Genomic DNA, 18,211 nt, shown 5'->3' with positions numbered 1-18,211 from the left:
GCGTAATTTTGTGCGGGCGTAACGTATCCGCTTTACGTTACGCCTCCGCAACTTAGACGGGCAGGTGCTGTATTCTCAACGGACGGCGCATGCGCTGTTCGGGAAAAACGTCAATCACGTCGGGTCACAGTAGATTTACATAAAACACGCCCCCCCTGATCCAAATTTGAATTAGGCGGCCTTACGCCGGCCGATTTACGCTACGCCGGCGCAACTTGCACCGTCCGTTGAGAATACAGCACCTGCCCGTCTAAGTTGCTGAGGCGTAACGTAAAGCGGATACGTTACGCCCGCACAAATTTACGCCGCTGGACGAGAATCTGGGCCATAGTTTATGTACTTAGAAGTCCGTCTGACTGTTTAGATGTTGAATTTTGAAAGCAGCGAACTTCAGATCGACAAACCTGTGAGATCGGCGCGTGAAGCCGCAGCTTTTAAAGTTCAACATGTAAACAGGAAGACGGAGTTCTAAGTCCGGTAATAAACCATATAAAGTCACTTTACTGTAAAAAAAAAACGTCTAAAATGTTAAAACTCCGGTGGCCGGGGCCGCCATCAGGAATTATGGGGCCCCTTACACTGCTTCAGGCATAGGCCCCCTGGAGCAGAGAACTGGAGGGGGGGGGGTGCTGCACTAGTTGAGAAGCGGGGGGGGGGGGTGAATTGAGAAGCGGGGGGTGCCACAAATTGGGGGGGTTGCCCTGGGGACCTCTGGGCCCCCCTTTTTTTTGTTATACATTTTATTTTTTAATCTTTCTTTTATATATATTTTTTTCTTTTTATTAAAGGGCCCCGGATGGCAAAACCCCCCCCCCTTTTTTTTTTTTTGATAAAAAATATTTTTTATATATAAAAAAAAAGGGGGGGGGGGGTTTGCCATCCGGGGCCCTTTAATAAAAAGAAAAAACAATATATAAAATAATTTTTTTTTTTTTTAAATTATAAAAAAAATATATGATAAAGAAATATATATATATATATATAAAAAAAATACCGTATTTATCGGCGTATACCGTGCACTTTTTTGCCCTGAAAAACAGGGCAAAATCGTGGGTGCGCGATAATACGCCGTTACCCGCTTCCCGTGCTTTGTTCGAACCACTGCGCCGACATATACCGAGCGCAGTACACTCGGGTATAGTCAGGCAGGCTCGGCTCCTCTCGCGGTCACGTCGTGTGCGTCCTGTACGTCGTTTACGCGAGAGGAGCCGAGCCCGCCCGACTATACACGAGTGTACTCCGCTCGGTATATATGTCGGCACAGTGGTTCGAACAGAGCGCGGGTAGCGGGGATCGAGCGGGGATGGCCGCAGAAGGACGCCGGACCGGACAAGGCCGCCGCTGGACGACGGGCCGGACGCGATGGACGACGGGCAAGACACCGACGAGGGGCATCCAAACTGTAAGTATTTTTTTTTTTTTTGCAGGAAACTTCCTTCAAATTCGGGGTGCGCGCTATACGCCGGGCCGCGTTATAGCCCGATAAATACGGTATATAAAAAAATTAATGGGGGTTGCCATCCGGGGGCCATGTGGACCTCTGGGCCCTTTAATAAAAACAAAAAAAATATATATTAAAAAAAAAAGGTTTTATTAAAAAAAAGGGGGGTTGCCATCCAGGGCCCCTGCGGACCTCCGGGGGGCCCCTTACAGGTGTACTGCCTGTACCCCCCTGATGGCGGCCCTGCTGGTGGGTGTAACAAGATGTCTGCTTACCCCCCTTCTCAGTGTATTCTTACAATGGAGGAGTGCGGGGTGTAGCAAGATGGCGGCGACGAAACGTAACTTCCGTAACATTTTCCTAACGGGTCGCCATATAACACCATTTCTGACGAAACAGCAGTGTTTCATCAGATTCGGCGACCCGTCAGAATGTGTAACGGAAGTGACGTTTAGTCGCCGCCATCTTGGTACACCCCGCACTCCTCCACAGTAAGGATACAGTAAGAAGGCGGCACGCGGACATCTTGTTACACCCGCCGGCATTTCACACTTTATTTTAACCGCTTCAGACCCGCACTATAGCCGAATGACGGCTACAGCGCGGACCTGAAAATCCAAGTGGACGTCAATTGACGTCCGCCCCTTTGTGCGTTCCCCGCGCGCGCTCCAGAGCGCGCAGTGGGGAAACTGTGTTGGCTGTGTCCCTTGGACACAGCCAATTACAGATCGCCGCGAACGGCCAATCAGAGTGGCCGTTTGCGATGCGATCTGTGCGGCCAATGAGAGATGATCTCATATGTAAACATATGAGATCATCTCTCATTGCCGTTTTACACAGAGGCAGCGTCCTGTCTCTGGAGAGGAGACCGATCTGTGTCCCTTGTACATAGAGACACAGATCGGTCACCTCCCCCAGTCACCCCCCCCCTCCACCTACAGTTAGAACACAATGCAGGGAATACATTTAACCCCTTCCTCACCCCCTAGTGTTAACCCCTTCAATGCCAGTCACATTTATACTGTAATTAGTGCATATTTATAGCACTGATCGCAGTATAAATGTGAATGGTGCCAAAAATGTGTCCGATGTGTCTGCCATAATGTCGCCGTCCCAATAAAAATGGCAGATCGCCGCCATTTCTAGTAAAAAAAATAAATAATAAAAAATAATAATTCTGTCCCCTATTTTGTAGGCGCTATAACTTTTGTGCAAACCAGTCGCTTATTGCGATTTTTTTTTTACCATAAATATGTAGAAGAATACATATCGGCCTAAACTGAGAAAAAAAATGTGTTTTTTTTTTTTTTTTTAAATTGGGATATTTATTATAGCAACAAGTAAAAAATTTTGTATTTTTTTCAAAATTGTCGCACTTTTTTGTTTATAGCGCAAAAAATAAAAACTGCACAGGCGATCAAATACCACCAAAAGAAAGCTCTACTTGTGGGGAAAAAAGGACGTCAATTTTGTTTGGGAGCCACGTCGCACGACCGCGCAATTGTTAGTTAAAGCGACGCAGTGCCGAAAGCTGAAATTTCACCTGGGCAGGAGGGGGGTATATGTGCCCAGTAAGCAAGTGGTTAACAGTAAACTGAGTTTATATAGTGAAATTCAGCACTTAGGACTTCGTGGGAATGTTTACATCATGGGTCTTCAAACTATGGCCCTCCAGCTGTTCAGGAACTACAATTCCCATCATGCCTAGTCATGTCTGTGAATGTCAGAGTTTTACAATGCCTCATGGGATATGTAGTTCCGGAACAGCTGGAGGGCCGTAGTTTGAGGATCCCTGGTTTACATGATAAAATCTGACAGCGGCGAGCTTCTGTCAGACTGACAAAACTGTGAGATGAGCAGGCTTGCTGTAGCTTTTAAAATTCAACATCTAAACAGTAAAACTGAGTGGTAAGTACTTTATTTCACTCTATAAACTCGCTTTACGCTTAAAAAAATAAGTGTAAAATCCGGTGGGTGTAACAAGATGTCCGCTTCTCTGTGAACGCTTACTATGAAAAAAGTGCAGGGTGTAGAAAGATGGCGGCAACCAAACGTCACTTCCGTTACACTTTCTGACGAGTCACCATATCTGACGAAACAACGGCTTCTCCAACACGGGGAAACAGATGGGCGGAAACTTCTTCATAGAGGGGCGGGACCTCCGGACAGATAAGTGGATCTTTCGCATAATAGGGGAGGGACAGATGAGTCGATGGGCGTAATCTTGTCCTTAGAGGGGCGGGACCTTCGCGGAAAGTGGCGAGATGGGGGGGGCGGAGTCGAAGAGAGTGATTAGAGGATGAAGGCGGATGTTGGGCGGGGCGATGAGAAGAATAGGCGGAGAGCGGACAGGGTGGGCGGGGTCTTAGCCGGGAAGATGGCGGCCTCCATGGCGGTCAGGTTTTTGGTGAGGAGAATTCAGAGTCCGATCTACACCGCCCGGAGAGAACACCGAATGAAGAAGAAATGGGTGAGAGCCCGGGAGGGGGCGGGGCCTTTCCTGGTATTAATCTGAAAATTTCCCAGAATCCCCCAAACATTATATATATTTTTTTTAGCAGAGACCCTGAAGAATAAAATGGTGGGTGTTGCAATGTTTTATGTCACATGGTATTCGCGCAGTGGTTTTGCAAACGCTATTTTATTTTATTTTTTTGTATAAAATGAATTTTAATTAATTAAACAAAACATAAAATATACCCCAAACACGTCACGTTTTACAATTACACACACCTGTGGAATGGCGCCAAACTGCGACATAGAACTATCTCCATAGAAGACGCTTTTAATTTTTTTTTACCAGTTTACAATTACAGAGAAGATCGAGCGCTGGAATTATTGTTCTCGCTGTGAAGATCGCGGCGACACCTCATGTGTGATCAATGTTTACATACGTGTGAGGGGGCGGGGCACTTTACATTAGATTTTTGTGTCCCCTCCCCCTACAGAACACACCCCCCCCCCCCCCCCTCTACAGAACACACCCCTCCCCTCTACAGGACACACCCTCCCCTCCCCTCTACAGAACACACCCCTCCCCCTCCCCTCTACAGAACACACCCCTCCCCCTCCCCTCTAGAGAACCCTCCCCCTCCCCTCTACAGAACACACCCCTCCCCCTCCCCTCTACAGAACACACCCCTCCCCCTCCCCTCTAGAGAACCCTCCCCCTCCCCTCTACAGAACACACCCCTCCTCCCCCCCACCTGCAGAACACTCCCCTCCCCCTCCCCTCTACAGAACACACCCCTCCCCCTCCCCTCTACAGGACACACCCCTCCCCTCTACAGAACACACCCCTCCCCTCTACAGGACACACCCCTCCCCTCCCCTCTACAGAACACACCCCTCCCCCTCCCCTCTACAGAACACACCCCTCCCCCTCCCCTCTAGAGAACCCTCCCCCTCCCCTCTACAGAACACACCCCTCCTCCCCCCCCACCTACAGAACACTCCCCTCCCCCTCCCCTCTACAGAACACACCCCTCCCCCTCCCCTCTACAGGACACACCCCTCCCCTCTACAGAACACACCCCTCCCCTCCCCTCTACAGAACACACCCCTCCCCCTCCCCTCTACAGAACACACCCCTCCCCCTCCCCTCTAGAGAACCCTCCCCCTCCCCTCTACAGAACACACCCCTCCTCCCCCCTACCTACAGAACACACCCCTCCCCCTCCCCTCCCCTCTACAGAACACACCCCTCCCCTCTACAGGACACACCCTCCCCTCCCCTCTACAGAACACACCCCTCCCCCCCCCCCTCTACAGAACACACCCCTCCCCCTCCCCTCTAGAGAACCCTCCCCCTCCCCTCTACAGAACACACCCCTCCTCCCCCCCTACAGAACACACTCCTCCTCCCCCCCTACAGAACACACCCCTCCCCTACAGAACACACCCCTCCCCCTCCCCTACAGAACACACCCCTCCCCCCCTACAGAACACACCCCTCCCCCCCTACAGAACACACCCCTCCCCCTCCCCTACAGGACACACCCTCCCCTCTACAGGACACACCCTCCCCTCCCCTCTACAGAACACACCCCTCCCCCTCTACAGAACACACCCCTCCCCCTCTACAGAACACACCCCTCCCCCTCTACAGAACACACCCCTCCCCCTCTACAGAACACACCCCTCCCCCTCTACAGAACACACCCCTCCCCTCTACAGAACACACCCCTCCCCCTCCCCTCTACAGAACACACCCCTCCCCTCTACAGAACACACCCCTCCCCCTCTACAGAACACACCCCTCCCCTCTACAGAACACACCCCTCCCCCTCCCCTCTACAGAACACACCCCTCCCCCTCTACAGAACACACCCCTCCCCCTCTACAGAACACACCCCTCCCCCTCTACAGAACACACCCCTCCCCCTCTACAGAACACACCCCTCCCCCTCTACAGAACACACCCCTACAGAACATACCCCTCCCCCTCCCCTCTACAGAACACACCCCTCCCCTCTACAGAACACACCCCTACAGAACACACCCCTCCCCTCTACAGAACACACCCCTCCCCTCTACAGAACACACCCCTCCCCCTCTACAGAACACACCCCTCCCCCTCTACAGAACACACCCCTCCCCTCTACAGAACACACCCCTCCCCCTCCCTACAGAACACACCCCTCCCCTCTACAGAACACACCCCTACAGAACACACCCCTCCCCTCTACAGAACACACCCCTCCCCTCTACAGAACACACCCCTCCCCTCTACAGAACACACCCCTCCCCCTCCCTACAGAACACACCCCTCCTCCCCTCCCTACAGAACACACCCCTCCTCCCCCCTCTACAGAACACACCCCTCCTCTCCCCCTACAGAACACACCCCTCCCCCCTACAGAACACACCCCTCCCCTCTACAGAACACACCCCTCCCCCTCACTACAGAACACACCCCTCCTCCCGCCTACAGAACACACCCCTCCCCTACAGAACACACCCCTCCTCCCCTCCCTACAGAACACACCCCTCCTCTCCCCCTACAGAACACACCCCTCCTCTCCCCCTACAGAACACACCCCTCCCCCCTACAGAACACACCCCTCCCCTCTACAGAACACACCCCTCCCCCTCACTACAGAACACACCCCTCCTCCCCCCTACAGAACACACCCCTCCTCCCCCCTACAGAACACACCCCTCCCCTACAGAACACACCCCTCCTCCCCTCCCTACAGAACACACCCCTCCTCCCCCCTACAGAACACACCCCTCCCCTACAGAACACACCCCTCCCCTCCCCTACAGAACACACCCCTCCTCCACTCCCTACAGAACACACCCCTCCCCTCCCTACAGAACACACCCCTCCTCCCCCCTCTACAGAACACACCCCTCCTCCCCTCCCCCTACAGAACACACCCCTCCTCCCCTCCCCCTACAGAACACACCCCTCCCCCTACAGAACACACCCCCCCCCCCTACAGAACACACCCCTCCCCCCCCTACAGAACACACCCCTCCCCCCTACAGAACACACACCCCCTATAGAGAACAACCCCTACCTTACAGAACACACCACCCCCACATTGTGATCTTGTTCTCCTCCCTCCATGTTGTGTGATGTCACTGTCCTCCCTGTGGGGGTCCTCCTCCCTCCTCCATGTTGTGTGATGTCACTGTCCTCCCTGTGGGGCTCCTCCTCCCTCCATGTTGTGTGATGTCACTGTCCTCCCTGTGGGGCTCCTCCTCCCTCCTCCATGTTGTGTGATGTCACTGTCCTCCCTGTGGGGCTCCTCCTCCCTGTTGTGTGATGTCACTGTCCTCCCTGTGGGGCTCCTCCTCCCTCCATGTTGTGTGATGTCACTGTCCTCCCTGTGGGGCTCCTCCTCCCTCCATGTTGTGTGATGTCACTGTCCTCCCTGTGGGGCTCCTCCTCCTCCCTCCATGTTGTGTGATGTCACTGTCCTCCCTGTGGGGCTCCTCCTCCTCCCTCCATGTTGTGTGATGTCACTGTCCTCCCTGTGGGGCTCCTCCTCCCTCCATGTTGTGTGATGTCACTGTCCTCCCTGTGGGGCTCCTCCTCCGCCCTCCATGTTGTGTGATGTCACTGTCCCCCCTGTGGGGCTCCTCCTCCCTCCATGTTGTGTGATGTCACTGTCCTCCCTGTGGGGGTCCTCCTCCATGTTGTGTGATGTCACTGTCCTCCCTGTGGGGGTCCTCCTCCCTCCTCCATGTTGTGTGATGTCACTGTCCTCCCTGTGGGGGTCCTCCGTCCTCCATGTTGTGTGATGTCACTGTCCTCCCTGTGGGGCTCCTCCCTCCTCCATGTTGTGTGATGTCACTGTCCTCTCTGTGGGGCTCCTCCTCCTCCTCCCTCCATGTTGTGTGATGTCACTGTCCTCCCTGTGGGGCTCCTCCTCCCTCCTCCATGTTGTGTAATGTCACTGTCCTCCCTGTGGGGCTCCTCCTCCCTCCATGTTGTGTGATGTCACTGTCCTCTCTGTGGGGCTCCTCCTCCTCCTCCCTCCATGTTGTGTGATGTCACTGTCCTCCCTGTGGGGCTCCTCCTCCTCCCTCCATGTTGTGTGATGTCACTGTCCTCCCTGTGGGGCTCCTCCTCCTCCCTCCATGTTGTGTGATGTCACTGTCCTCCCTGTGGGGCTCCTCCTCCTCCCTCCATGTTGTGTGATGTCACTGTCCTCCCTGTGGGGGTCCTCCTCCCTCCTCCATGTTGTGTGATGTCACTGTCCTCCCTGTGGGGCTCCTCCTCCTCCCTCCATGTTGTGTGATGTCACTGTCCTCCCTGTGGGGCTCCTCCTCCCTCCATGTTGTGTGATGTCACTGTCCTCTCTGTGGGGCTCCTCCTCCTCCTCCCTCCATGTTGTGTGATGTCACTGTCCTCCCTGTGGGGCTCCTCCTCCCTCCTCCATGTTGTGTGATGTCACTGTCCTCCCTGTGGGGGTCCTCCTCCTCCCTCCATGTTGTGTGATGTCACTGTCCTCCCTGTGGGGCTCCTCCTCCTCCCTCCATGTTGTGTGATGTCACTGTCCTCCCTGTGGGGCTCCTCCTCCTCCCTCCATGTTGTGTGATGTCACTGTCCTCCCTGTGGGGGTCCTCCTCCCTCCTCCATGTTGTGTGATGTCACTGTCCTCCCTGTGGGGCTCCTCCTCCATGTTGTGTGATGTCACTGTCCTCCCTGTGGGGGTCCTCCTCCTCCCTCCATGTTGTGTGATGTCACTGTCCTCCCTGTGGGGGTCCTCCTCCCTCCATGTTGTGTGATGTCACTGTCCTCCCTGTGGGGCTCCTCCTCCTCCCTCCATGTTGTGTGATGTCACTGTCCTCCCTGTGGGGCTCCTCCTCCCTCCATGTTGTGTGATGTCACTGTCCTCCCTGTGGGGGTCCTCCTCCCTCCTCCATGTTGTGTGATGTCACTGTCCTCCCTGTGGGGCTCCTCCTCCATGTTGTGTGATGTCACTGTCCTCCCTGTGGGGCTCCTCCTCCCTCCATGTTGTGTGATGTCACTGTCCTCCCTGTGGGGCTCCTCCTCCCTCCATGTTGTGTGATGTCACTGTCCTCCCTGTGGGGCTCCTCCTCCTCCCTCCATGTTGTGTGATGTCACTGTCCTCCCTGTGGGGCTCCTCCTCCTCCCTCCATGTTGTGTGATGTCACTGTCCTCCCTGTGGGGCTCCTCCTCCCTCCTCCATGTTGTGTGATGTCACTGTCCTCCCTGTGGGGCTCCTCCTCCTCCCTCCATGTTGTGTGATGTCACTGTCCTCCCTGTGGGGCTCCTCCTCCTCCCTCCATGTTGTGTGATGTCACTGTCCTCCCTGTGGGGCTCCTCCTCCCTCCATGTTGTGTGATGTCACTGTCCTCCCTGTGGGGCTCCTCCTCCGCCCTCCATGTTGTGTGATGTCACTGTCCCCCCTGTGGGGCTCCTCCTCCCTCCATGTTGTGTGATGTCACTGTCCTCCCTGTGGGGGTCCTCCTCCATGTTGTGTGATGTCACTGTCCTCCCTGTGGGGCTCCTCCTCCTCCCTCCATGTTGTGTGATGTCACTGTCCTCCCTGTGGGGCTCCTCCTCCTCCCTCCATGTTGTGTGATGTCACTGTCCTCCCTGTGGGTCCTCCTCCTCCCTCCATGTTGTGTGATGTCACTGTCCTCCCTGTGGGGGTCCTCCTCCCTCCTCCATGTTGTGTGATGTCACTGTCCTCCCTGTGGGGCTCCTCCTCCTCCCTCCATGTTGTGTGATGTCACTGTCCTCCCTGTGGGGCTCCTCCTCCCTCCATGTTGTGTGATGTCACTGTCCTCTCTGTGGGGCTCCTCCTCCTCCTCCCTCCATGTTGTGTGATGTCACTGTCCTCCCTGTGGGGCTCCTCCTCCCTCCTCCATGTTGTGTGATGTCACTGTCCTCCCTGTGGGGGTCCTCCTCCTCCCTCCATGTTGTGTGATGTCACTGTCCTCCCTGTGGGGCTCCTCCTCCTCCCTCCATGTTGTGTGATGTCACTGTCCTCCCTGTGGGTCCTCCTCCTCCCTCCATGTTGTGTGATGTCACTGTCCTCCCTGTGGGGGTCCTCCTCCCTCCTCCATGTTGTGTGATGTCACTGTCCTCCCTGTGGGGCTCCTCCTCCTCCCTCCATGTTGTGTGATGTCACTGTCCTCCCTGTGGGGCTCCTCCTCCTCCCTCCATGTTGTGTGATGTCACTGTCCTCCCTGTGGGGCTCCTCCTCCCTCCATGTTGTGTGATGTCACTGTCCTCCCTGTGGGGCTCCGCCCTCCATGTTGTGTGATGTCACTGTCCTCCCTGTGGGGCTCCTCCTCCTCCCTCCATGTTGTGTGATGTCACTGTCCTCCCTGTGGGGCTCCTCCTCCTCTCTCCATGTTGTGTGATGTCACTGTCCTCCCTGTGGGGCTCCGCCCTCCATGTTGTGTGATGTCACTGTCCTCCCTGTGGGGCTCCTCCTCCCTCCTCCATGTTGTGTGATGTCACTGTCCTCCCTGTGGGGCTCCTCCTCCTCCCTCCATGTTGTGTGATGTCACTGTCCTCCCTGTGGGGCTCCTCCTCCCTCCATGTTGTGTGATGTCACTGTCCTCCCTGTGGGGGTCCTCCTTCCTCCATGTTGTGTGATGTCACTGTCCTCCCTGTGGGGCTCCTCCTCCCTCCATGTTGTGTGATGTCACTGTCCTCCCTGTGGGGCTCCTCCTCCCTCCATGTTGTGTGATGTCACTGTCCTCCCTGTGGGGCTCCTCCTCCTCCCTCCATGTTGTGTGATGTCACTGTCCTCCCTGTGGGGCTCCTCCTCCTCCCTCCATGTTGTGTGATGTCACTGTCCTCCCTGTGGGGCTCCTCCTCCCTCCATGTTGTGTGATGTCACTGTCCTCCCTGTGGGGGTCCTTCTCCCTCCTCCATGTTGTGTGATGTCACTGTCCTCCCTGTGGGGCTCCTCCTCCCTCCATGTTGTGTGATGTCACTGTCCTCCCTGTGGGGCTCCTCCTCCCTCCATGTTGTGTGATGTCACTGTCCTCCCTGTGGGGCTCCTCCTCCTTCCTCCATGTTGTGTAATGTCACTGTCCTCCCTGTGGGGCTCCTCCTCCTCCTCCCTCCATGTTGTGTGATGTCATTGTCCTCCCTGTGGGGCTCCTCCTCCTCCCTCCATGTTGTGTGATGTCACTGTCCTCCCTGTGGGGCTCCTCCTCCCTCCATGTTGTGTGATGTCACTGTCCTCCCTGTGGGGCTCCTCCTCCCTCCATGTTGTGTGATGTCACTGTCCTCCCTGTGGGGTTCCTCCTCCCTCCATGTTGTGTGATGTCACTGTCCTCCCTGTGGGGCTCCTCCTCCTCCCTCCATGTTGTGTGATGTCACTGTCCTCCCTGTGGGGCTCCTCCTCCCTCATTGATGTGGTTGTCCTGTGTGTTTTTCCGGCAGGCCTCCTCCCTCCCCTCGCTCTCCGGCCCCCAGTTGGCCCTCCAGTACTGTGACTCCAATTACTCGGTGCAGTTTGGAGAGGATTGGGCGGCGCTCCGCCTGGCGCTGCTCTCGGAACAGAAGTACGGGGCGATGGTGAACCTCTTCTCCAGGCCGGAGGCGGTGACGGCGGATCTCTCGGCGCTGCACAGCGAAGACTTCCTGATGATGGAGGAGGAGAGTCCGGGGACAGACCTGACACCTGCAGACTCCGCCCCTCACAGAGACCTGACACCTGCAGACTCCGCCCCTCACAGAGACACGGTGACGGCACTGCACGCCGCTGCGCTCTCCTGTTACACCTTTCCCCGCGGAGACATCCAACGATTCCCCTCCCCCAGGTAGGATATCAGCTGGGTGTGTCATCCCTGGGGGGAGGGGCCAGACCGAAGTTCACATCACTGTCTGCAGAAATGACCGTCACTGGTCAGCCAATCCCCTGCCTCCAATCCTGGGGGCACAGACAGTACTCCTCCTGCATGTGGTCATGTGATATAATTTGGGTCGCCCCAGTGATGATCATGTGACATAGTTCCTCCCCTTCCAGTGATGGGCGTGTGGTCATGTGACATAGTTCAGGTCCTCCCAGTGATGGGCGTATGCTCTTGTGATCATGTGACATAGTTCCTCCCCTTCCAGTGATGGGCGTGTGCTCTTGTGGTCATGTGACATAGTTTGGGTTTCCCAGTGATGGGTGTGTGCTCTTATCATGTGACATGGTTCCTCCCCTCCCAGTGATGGGCTTGTGGTCATGTGACATAGTTTGGGTCCTCCCAGTGATGGGCGTGTGGTCATGTGACATAGTTCAGGTCCTCCCAGTGATGGGCGTGTGCTCTTGTGGTCCTGTGACATAGTTCAGGTCCTCCCAGTGATGGGCGTGTGGTCATGTGACATAGTTCAGGTCCTCCAAGTGATGGGCGTGTGCTCTTGTGGTCATGTGACATAGTTCAGGTCCTCCCAGTGATGGGCGTGTGCTCTTGTGGTCATGTGACATAGTTCAGGTCCTCCCAGTGATGGGCGTGTGCTCTTGTGGTCATGTGACATAGTTCAGGTCCTCCCAGTGATGGGCGTGTGGTCATGTGACATAGTTCAGGTCCTCCAAGTGATGGGCGTGTGCTCTTGTGGTCATGTGACATAGTTCAGGTCCTCCCAGTGATGGGCGTGTGCTCTTGTGGTCATGTGACATAGTTCAGGTCCTCCCAGTGATGGGCGTGTGCTCTTGTGGTCATGTGACATAGTTCAGGTCCTCCCAGTGATGGGCGTGTGGTCATGTGACATAGTTCAGGTCCTCCAAGTGATTGGCGTATGCTCTTGTGATCATGTGACATGATTTCTCCCCTCCCAGTGATGGGCGTGTGCTCTTGTGGTCATGTAACATGGTTCCTCCCCTCCCAGTGATGGGCGTGTGCTCTTGTGGTCATGTGACATAGTTCAGGTCCTCCCAGTGATGGGTGTGTGCTCTTGTGGTCATGTGACATGGTTCCTCCCCTCCCAGTGATGGGCGTGTGCTCTTGTGGTCATGTGACATAGTTCAGGTCCTCCAAGTGATGGGCGTGTGGTCATGTGACATAGTTCCTCCCCTTCCAGTGATGGGCGTGTGCTCTTGTGGTCATGTGACATTATTTGAGTCCCCCCTCCCAGTGATGGGCGTGACCCCTTGAGATCACGTGATATAGTTTGGATAGGTGTGTGGTCATGTGACATTATTTGGTTCCTCCCAGTGATGGGCGTGTCCTCTTGTGGTCATGTGACATTATTTGGGTCCCCCCTCCCAGTGATGGGCGTATGGTCTTGTGATCATGTGACATGGTTCCTCCCCTCCCAGTGATGGGCGTGTCCTCTTGAGCTCACGTAATATTGTTTGGATAGGCGTGTGGTCATGTGACATTATTTGGTTCCTCCCAGTGATGGGCGTGTCCTCTTGTGGTCATGTGACATTATTTTTGTTCCTCCCAGTGATGGGCATGTCCTCTTGTGGTCATGTGACATTATTTGGGTCCCCCCCTCCCAGTGATGGGCGTGTCCTCTTGAGATCATGTTGTATAGTTTGGATAGGTGTGTGGTCATGTGACATTATTTGGTTCCTCCCAGTGATGGGCGTGTCCTCTTGAGATCATGTGATATAGTTTGGATAGGCGTGTGGTCATGTGACATTATTTGGGTCCCCCCTCCCAGTGATGGGCGTATGGTCTTGTGATCATGTGACATGGTTCCTCCCCTCCCAGTGATGGGCGTGTCCTCTTGAGCTCACGTAATATTGTTTGGATAGGCGTGTGGTCATGTGACATTATTTGGTTCCTCCCAGTGATGGGCGTGTCCTCTTGTGGTCATGTGACATTATTTTTGTTCCTCCCAGTGATGGGCATGTCCTCTTGTGGTCATGTGACATTATTTGGGTCCCCCCCTCCCAGTGATGGGCGTGTCCTCTTGAGATCATGTTGTATAGTTTGGATAGGTGTGTGGTCATGTGACATTATTTGGTTCCTCCCAGTGATGGGCGTGTCCTCTTGAGATCATGTGATATAGTTTGGATAGGCGTGTGGTCATGTGACATTATTTGGGTCCCCCCTCCCAGTGATGGGCGTATGGTCTTGTGATCATGTGACATGGTTCCTCCCCTCCCAGTGATGGGCGTGTCCTCTTGAGATAATGTGATATAGTTTGGATAGGCGTGTGGTCATGTGACATTATTTGGTTCCTCCCAGTGATGGGCGTGTCCTCTATTCTCTCACCTTCCTGTTTAGGGCGGACCTGTCGGGGCTCCTGGGATATTACCTGATGGATGCGGCATCGCTCCTCCCAGTTCTGGCTCTGAACGTCCAACCGGATCACAGAGTCTTGGATCTGTGTGCCGCCCCCGGGGGGAAGAGTCTGGCTCTGCTCATGCAGAACTGCCGTGAGTCTCTTCTTCAAATACAGAGGGGAGGGGGATCTCTGACACAGGGGGGATCTCTGACACAGGGGAGAGGGGGGATCTCTGACACAGGGGGAGGGGAATCTCTGACACAGGGGAGAGGGGGGGATCTCTGACACAGGGGAGAGGGGGGGATCTCTGACACAGGGGAGAGGGAGGATCTCTGACACAGGGGAGAGGGGGGATCTCTGACACAGGGGAGAGGGGGGGATCTCTGACACAGGGGGGATCTCTGACACAGGGGGAGGGGGGATCTCTGACACGGGGGAGAGGGGGGATCTCTGACATCGGGAGGGAGAATCGCTGACACAGGGGAGAGGGGGATCTCTGACACGGGAGTGAGGAGGATCTCTGACATCGGGAGGGAGAATCGCTGACACAGGGAGGATCTCTGACACAGGGGAGAGGGAGGATCTCTGACACAGGGGAGAGGGAGGATCTCTGACACAGGGGAGAGGGAGGATCTCTGACACAGGGGAGGGAGGAGGATCTCTGACACAGGGGAGGGAGGAGGATCTCTGACACAGGGGAGGGAGGAGGATCTCTGACACAGGGGAGAGGGGGGATCTCTGACACAGGGGAGAGGGGGGATCTCTGACACAGGGGAGAGGGGGGATCTCTGACACAGGGGAGAGGGGGGATCTCTGACACAGGGGAGAGGGGGGATCTCAGACACAGGGGAGAGGGGGGGAATCTCTGACACAGAGGGGAGGGGGATCTCTGACACAGAGGGGAGGGAGGAGGATCTCTGACACAGAGGAGGGAGGATCTCTGACACGGGAGGTGGAAGAGGGAGGGGGAGGATCTCTGACACGGGGGGGGGGGAGAGGGAAGATCTCTGACACGGGGGGGAGAGGGAGGATCTCTGACACGGGGGGGGAGAGGGAGGATCTCTGACACGGGGGGGGGGGAGGGAGGATCTCTGACACAGGGGGGAGGGAGGAGGATCTCTGACACAGGGGGGAGGGAGGAGGATCTCTGACACGGGGGGAGGGAGGATCTCTGACATGGGGAGGGAGAATTTCTGACACAGGGGAGAGGGGGGATCTCTGACACAGGGGAGAGGGGGATCTCTGACACAGGGGAGAGGGGGGATCTCTGACACAGGGGAGAGGGGGAATCTCTGACACAGGGGAGAGGGGGAATCTCTGACACAGGGGAGAGGGAGGATCTCTGACACAGGGGAGAGGGAGGATCTCTGACACAGGGGAGAGGGAGGATCTCTGACACAGGGGAGAGGGAGGATCTCTGACACAGGGGAGAGGGAGGATCTCTGACACAGGGGAGAGGGAGGATCTCTGACACAGGGGAGAGGGGGGATCTCTGACACAGGGGAGAGGGGGGATCTCTGACACAGGGGGGAGGGGGGATCTCTGACACACGGGGGGAGAGGGGGGATCTCTGACACGGGGGGAGAGGGGGGAATCTCTGACACGGGGGGAGAGGGGGAATCTCTGACACAGAGGAGAGGGGGATCTCTGACACAGGGGAGAGGGGGATCGCTGACACAGGGGAGAGGGGGATCTCTGACATGGGGGGGGGGGGATCGTGGCCTGACGCAGGGGGGGAAGGGAGGTCCCTGACATCGGGGGATGGGGTTCTGACACAGAGGGATCGAAGAGCTGTGGGGGGTGGACACCCTCCTCCAATCACATTCTAACTTCTGGGTTTCAGGTTTCCTAGCAGCCAATGACGTGTCGGTGTCTCGCACTAACCGCCTGCGCAGAGTCCTGCAGTCATACCTCCCCCATCACCTCCGTACAGAGGAGCGAGTTCGGGTCACATCCTGGGACGGCACAGAATGGGAGGAGCATGGATCGTATGACCGGGTCAGTGCCGAGCAGAACGGCCCGAGTTCTGATCATTGTATAGAGTGTGTGATGTCATCGATCCGTCTCTCTGTCTGCAGGTTCTGGTAGATGTTCCGTGTACAACCGACCGCCATTCCCTGATCGAGACCGACAACAACATCTTCATCCGATCCCGGAGCAAAGAGCGCCAAACACTCCCCGCACTACAGACCGCACTGCTCCTGTGAGTACTCCCCACACTCCTGTGAGCACTCCCCGCACACCGTCCTCCTCCTGTGAGCACTCCTCCTCCTGTGAGCACTCCCCGCACACCGTCCTCCTGTGAGCACTCCCCCCCCCCCCCGCACACCGTCCTCCTGTGAGCACTCCCCGCACACCGTCCTCCTGTGAGCACTCCCCCCCCCGCACTCCTCCTCTTGTGAGCGCTCCCCGCACTACAGACCGCACTGCTCTTGTGAGCACTCCCCGCACACCGTCTTCCTGTGAGCACTCCCCCCTACACTGCCCTCCTCCTGTGAGCACTCCCCACACACCATCCTCCTGTGAGCACTCTCCCCTACACTGCCCTCCTCCTGTGAGCACACCGTCCTCCTGTGAGCACTCCCCCCGCACTCCTCCTCCTGTGAGCACTCCCCCCGCACTCCTCCTCCTGTGAGCACTCCCCGCAGACCGTCCTCCCGTGAGCACTCCCCCCGCACGCCGTCCTCCCGTGAGCACTCCCCCCGCACGCCGTCCTCCCGTGAACACTCCCCCCGCACGCTGTCCTCCCGTGAGCACTCCCCCCGCACGCTGTCCTCCCGTGAGCACTCCCCCCGCACGCCGTCCTCCCGTGAGCACTCCCCCCGCACGCCGTCCTCCCGTGAGCACTCCCCCCGCACGCCGTCCTCCCGTGAGCACTCCCCCCCGCACGCCGTCCTCCCGTGAGCACTCCCCCCGCACGCCGTCCTCCCGTGAGCACTCCCCCCGCACTCCTCCTCCTGTGAGCACTCCCCCCGCACTCCGTCCTCCTGTGAGCACTCCCCGCACTCCTCCTCCTGTGAGCACTCCCCAGACTCCTCCTCCTGTGAGCACTCCCCCCGCACGCCTCCTCCTGTGAGTACTCCCCCCTCCTGTGAGCACTCCCCGCACACCGTCCTGTGAGCACTCCCCCCGCACTCCTCCTCCTGTGAGCACTCCCCGCACAACGCCCTCTTCCTGTGAGCAGTCCCCGCACACTGCCCTCTTCCTGTGAGCACTCCCCCCACACTGCCCTCCTCCTGTGAGCACTCCCCCCGCACTGCCCTCCTCCTGTGAGCACTCCCCCCGCACTGCCCTCCTCCTGTGAGCACTCCCCCCGCACTGCCCTCCTCCTGTGAGCACTCCCCCCACACTGCCCTCCTCCTGTGAGCACTCCCCCCACACTGCCCTCCTCCTGTGAGCACTCCCCGCACAACGCCCTCTTCCTGTGAGCACTTCCCCCTACACTGCCCTCTTCCCCCCGCACACTACCCTCTTCCCCCCGCACACTGCCCTCCTTCCATTTTCTCTCTCTCTTATTATATTAAAATAACATTGTATATTGTAATATATTCTACTGATGTAACAAGACTCCTCCTCCTCTCATTCCCCCACCTTTCCTCCTATGACCCCTCCCTTCCTGTCATCATGTGACCTGTAATTCCGGTTCTCTCCTGCAGGGCGGGGCTGCATGCGGTCACTCCGGGGGGAGATGTGGTGTACTCCACCTGTTCTCTGTCTCAGCTGCAGAATGAGTTTGTGGTGGAGAGAGCGCTGGAGGTCGCCGCCTCCGAATACGGGATTCACGCCTCCGTCCAGGAGCTCCGCCCCTTCCGGGAGATTTTCAGGAAGACTTTCAATTTCCATGAGAAGAGCCGCATCGGAGAGCTGGTCCTCCCCCACCTGACCGCCAACTTCGGGCCCATCTACTTCTGCCTGCTGAGGAGGGAGCGCTAGAGAGGGGCCCCTGTGACTGAGGAGGGGCCCCCTGTCTCCCGACCACACCCACTATACATGGCTGGGGGGCCCCTTGTGACTGAGGATTGATTATGGGAGGGGCCCCCTGTCTCCTGACCACACCCACTGTACATGGCCAGGGCCCCTGTGACTGACGATTATGGGGA

At 56.7% G+C, this 18,211-nt stretch overlaps 1 protein-coding gene across 3 annotated transcripts; it reads left to right on the top strand.

The window, feature by feature from the left end:
- The first annotated feature begins 3,783 nt into the window (after positions 1-3,783).
- On the top strand, positions 3,784-18,192 carry NSUN4 (NOP2/Sun RNA methyltransferase 4). Of its 3 annotated transcripts, none has more exons than XM_040334563.1 (7): positions 3,784-3,911; positions 11,328-11,707; positions 14,111-14,262; positions 15,955-16,109; positions 16,190-16,314; positions 17,768-18,074; positions 18,157-18,192. In XM_040334563.1, exons 1-6 carry the CDS (start codon positions 3,819-3,821, stop codon positions 18,042-18,044), a joined length of 1,182 nt encoding a protein of 393 aa, XP_040190497.1. In that variant the 5' UTR covers positions 3,784-3,818; the 3' UTR covers positions 18,045-18,074; positions 18,157-18,192. The 3 variants fall into 3 exon arrangements, with proteins under 3 accessions (XP_040190497.1, XP_040190496.1, XP_040190498.1); XM_040334564.1 differs by lacking the exon at positions 18,157-18,192 and having other exon boundaries at positions 3,785-3,911; positions 11,328-11,557; positions 11,591-11,707; positions 17,768-18,131; XM_040334562.1 differs by lacking the exon at positions 18,157-18,192 and having other exon boundaries at positions 17,768-18,131.
- Positions 18,193-18,211: the final 19 nt, after the last annotated feature.

Source organism: Rana temporaria, unplaced genomic scaffold (assembly GCF_905171775.1).
Source record: "Rana temporaria unplaced genomic scaffold, aRanTem1.1, whole genome shotgun sequence".
Taxonomy (NCBI): domain Eukaryota; kingdom Metazoa; phylum Chordata; class Amphibia; order Anura; family Ranidae; genus Rana; species Rana temporaria.
Note: the sequence above shows the minus strand (reverse complement) of the source record. Positions and strands in the feature narration are given on the sequence as shown.

Coding starts and splice junctions, on each gene's coding strand:
- NSUN4 (XM_040334563.1), top strand. CDS start 3,819: ATGGCGGCCTCCATGGCGGTCAGGTTTTTGGTGAGGAGAATTCAGAGT. Junction 14,263..15,954: donor TCTGCTCATGCAGAACTGCC/GTGAGTCTCTTC, acceptor TCTGGGTTTCAG/GTTTCCTAGCAGCCAATGAC. Junction 16,110..16,189: donor AGCATGGATCGTATGACCGG/GTCAGTGCCGAG, acceptor CTCTGTCTGCAG/GTTCTGGTAGATGTTCCGTG.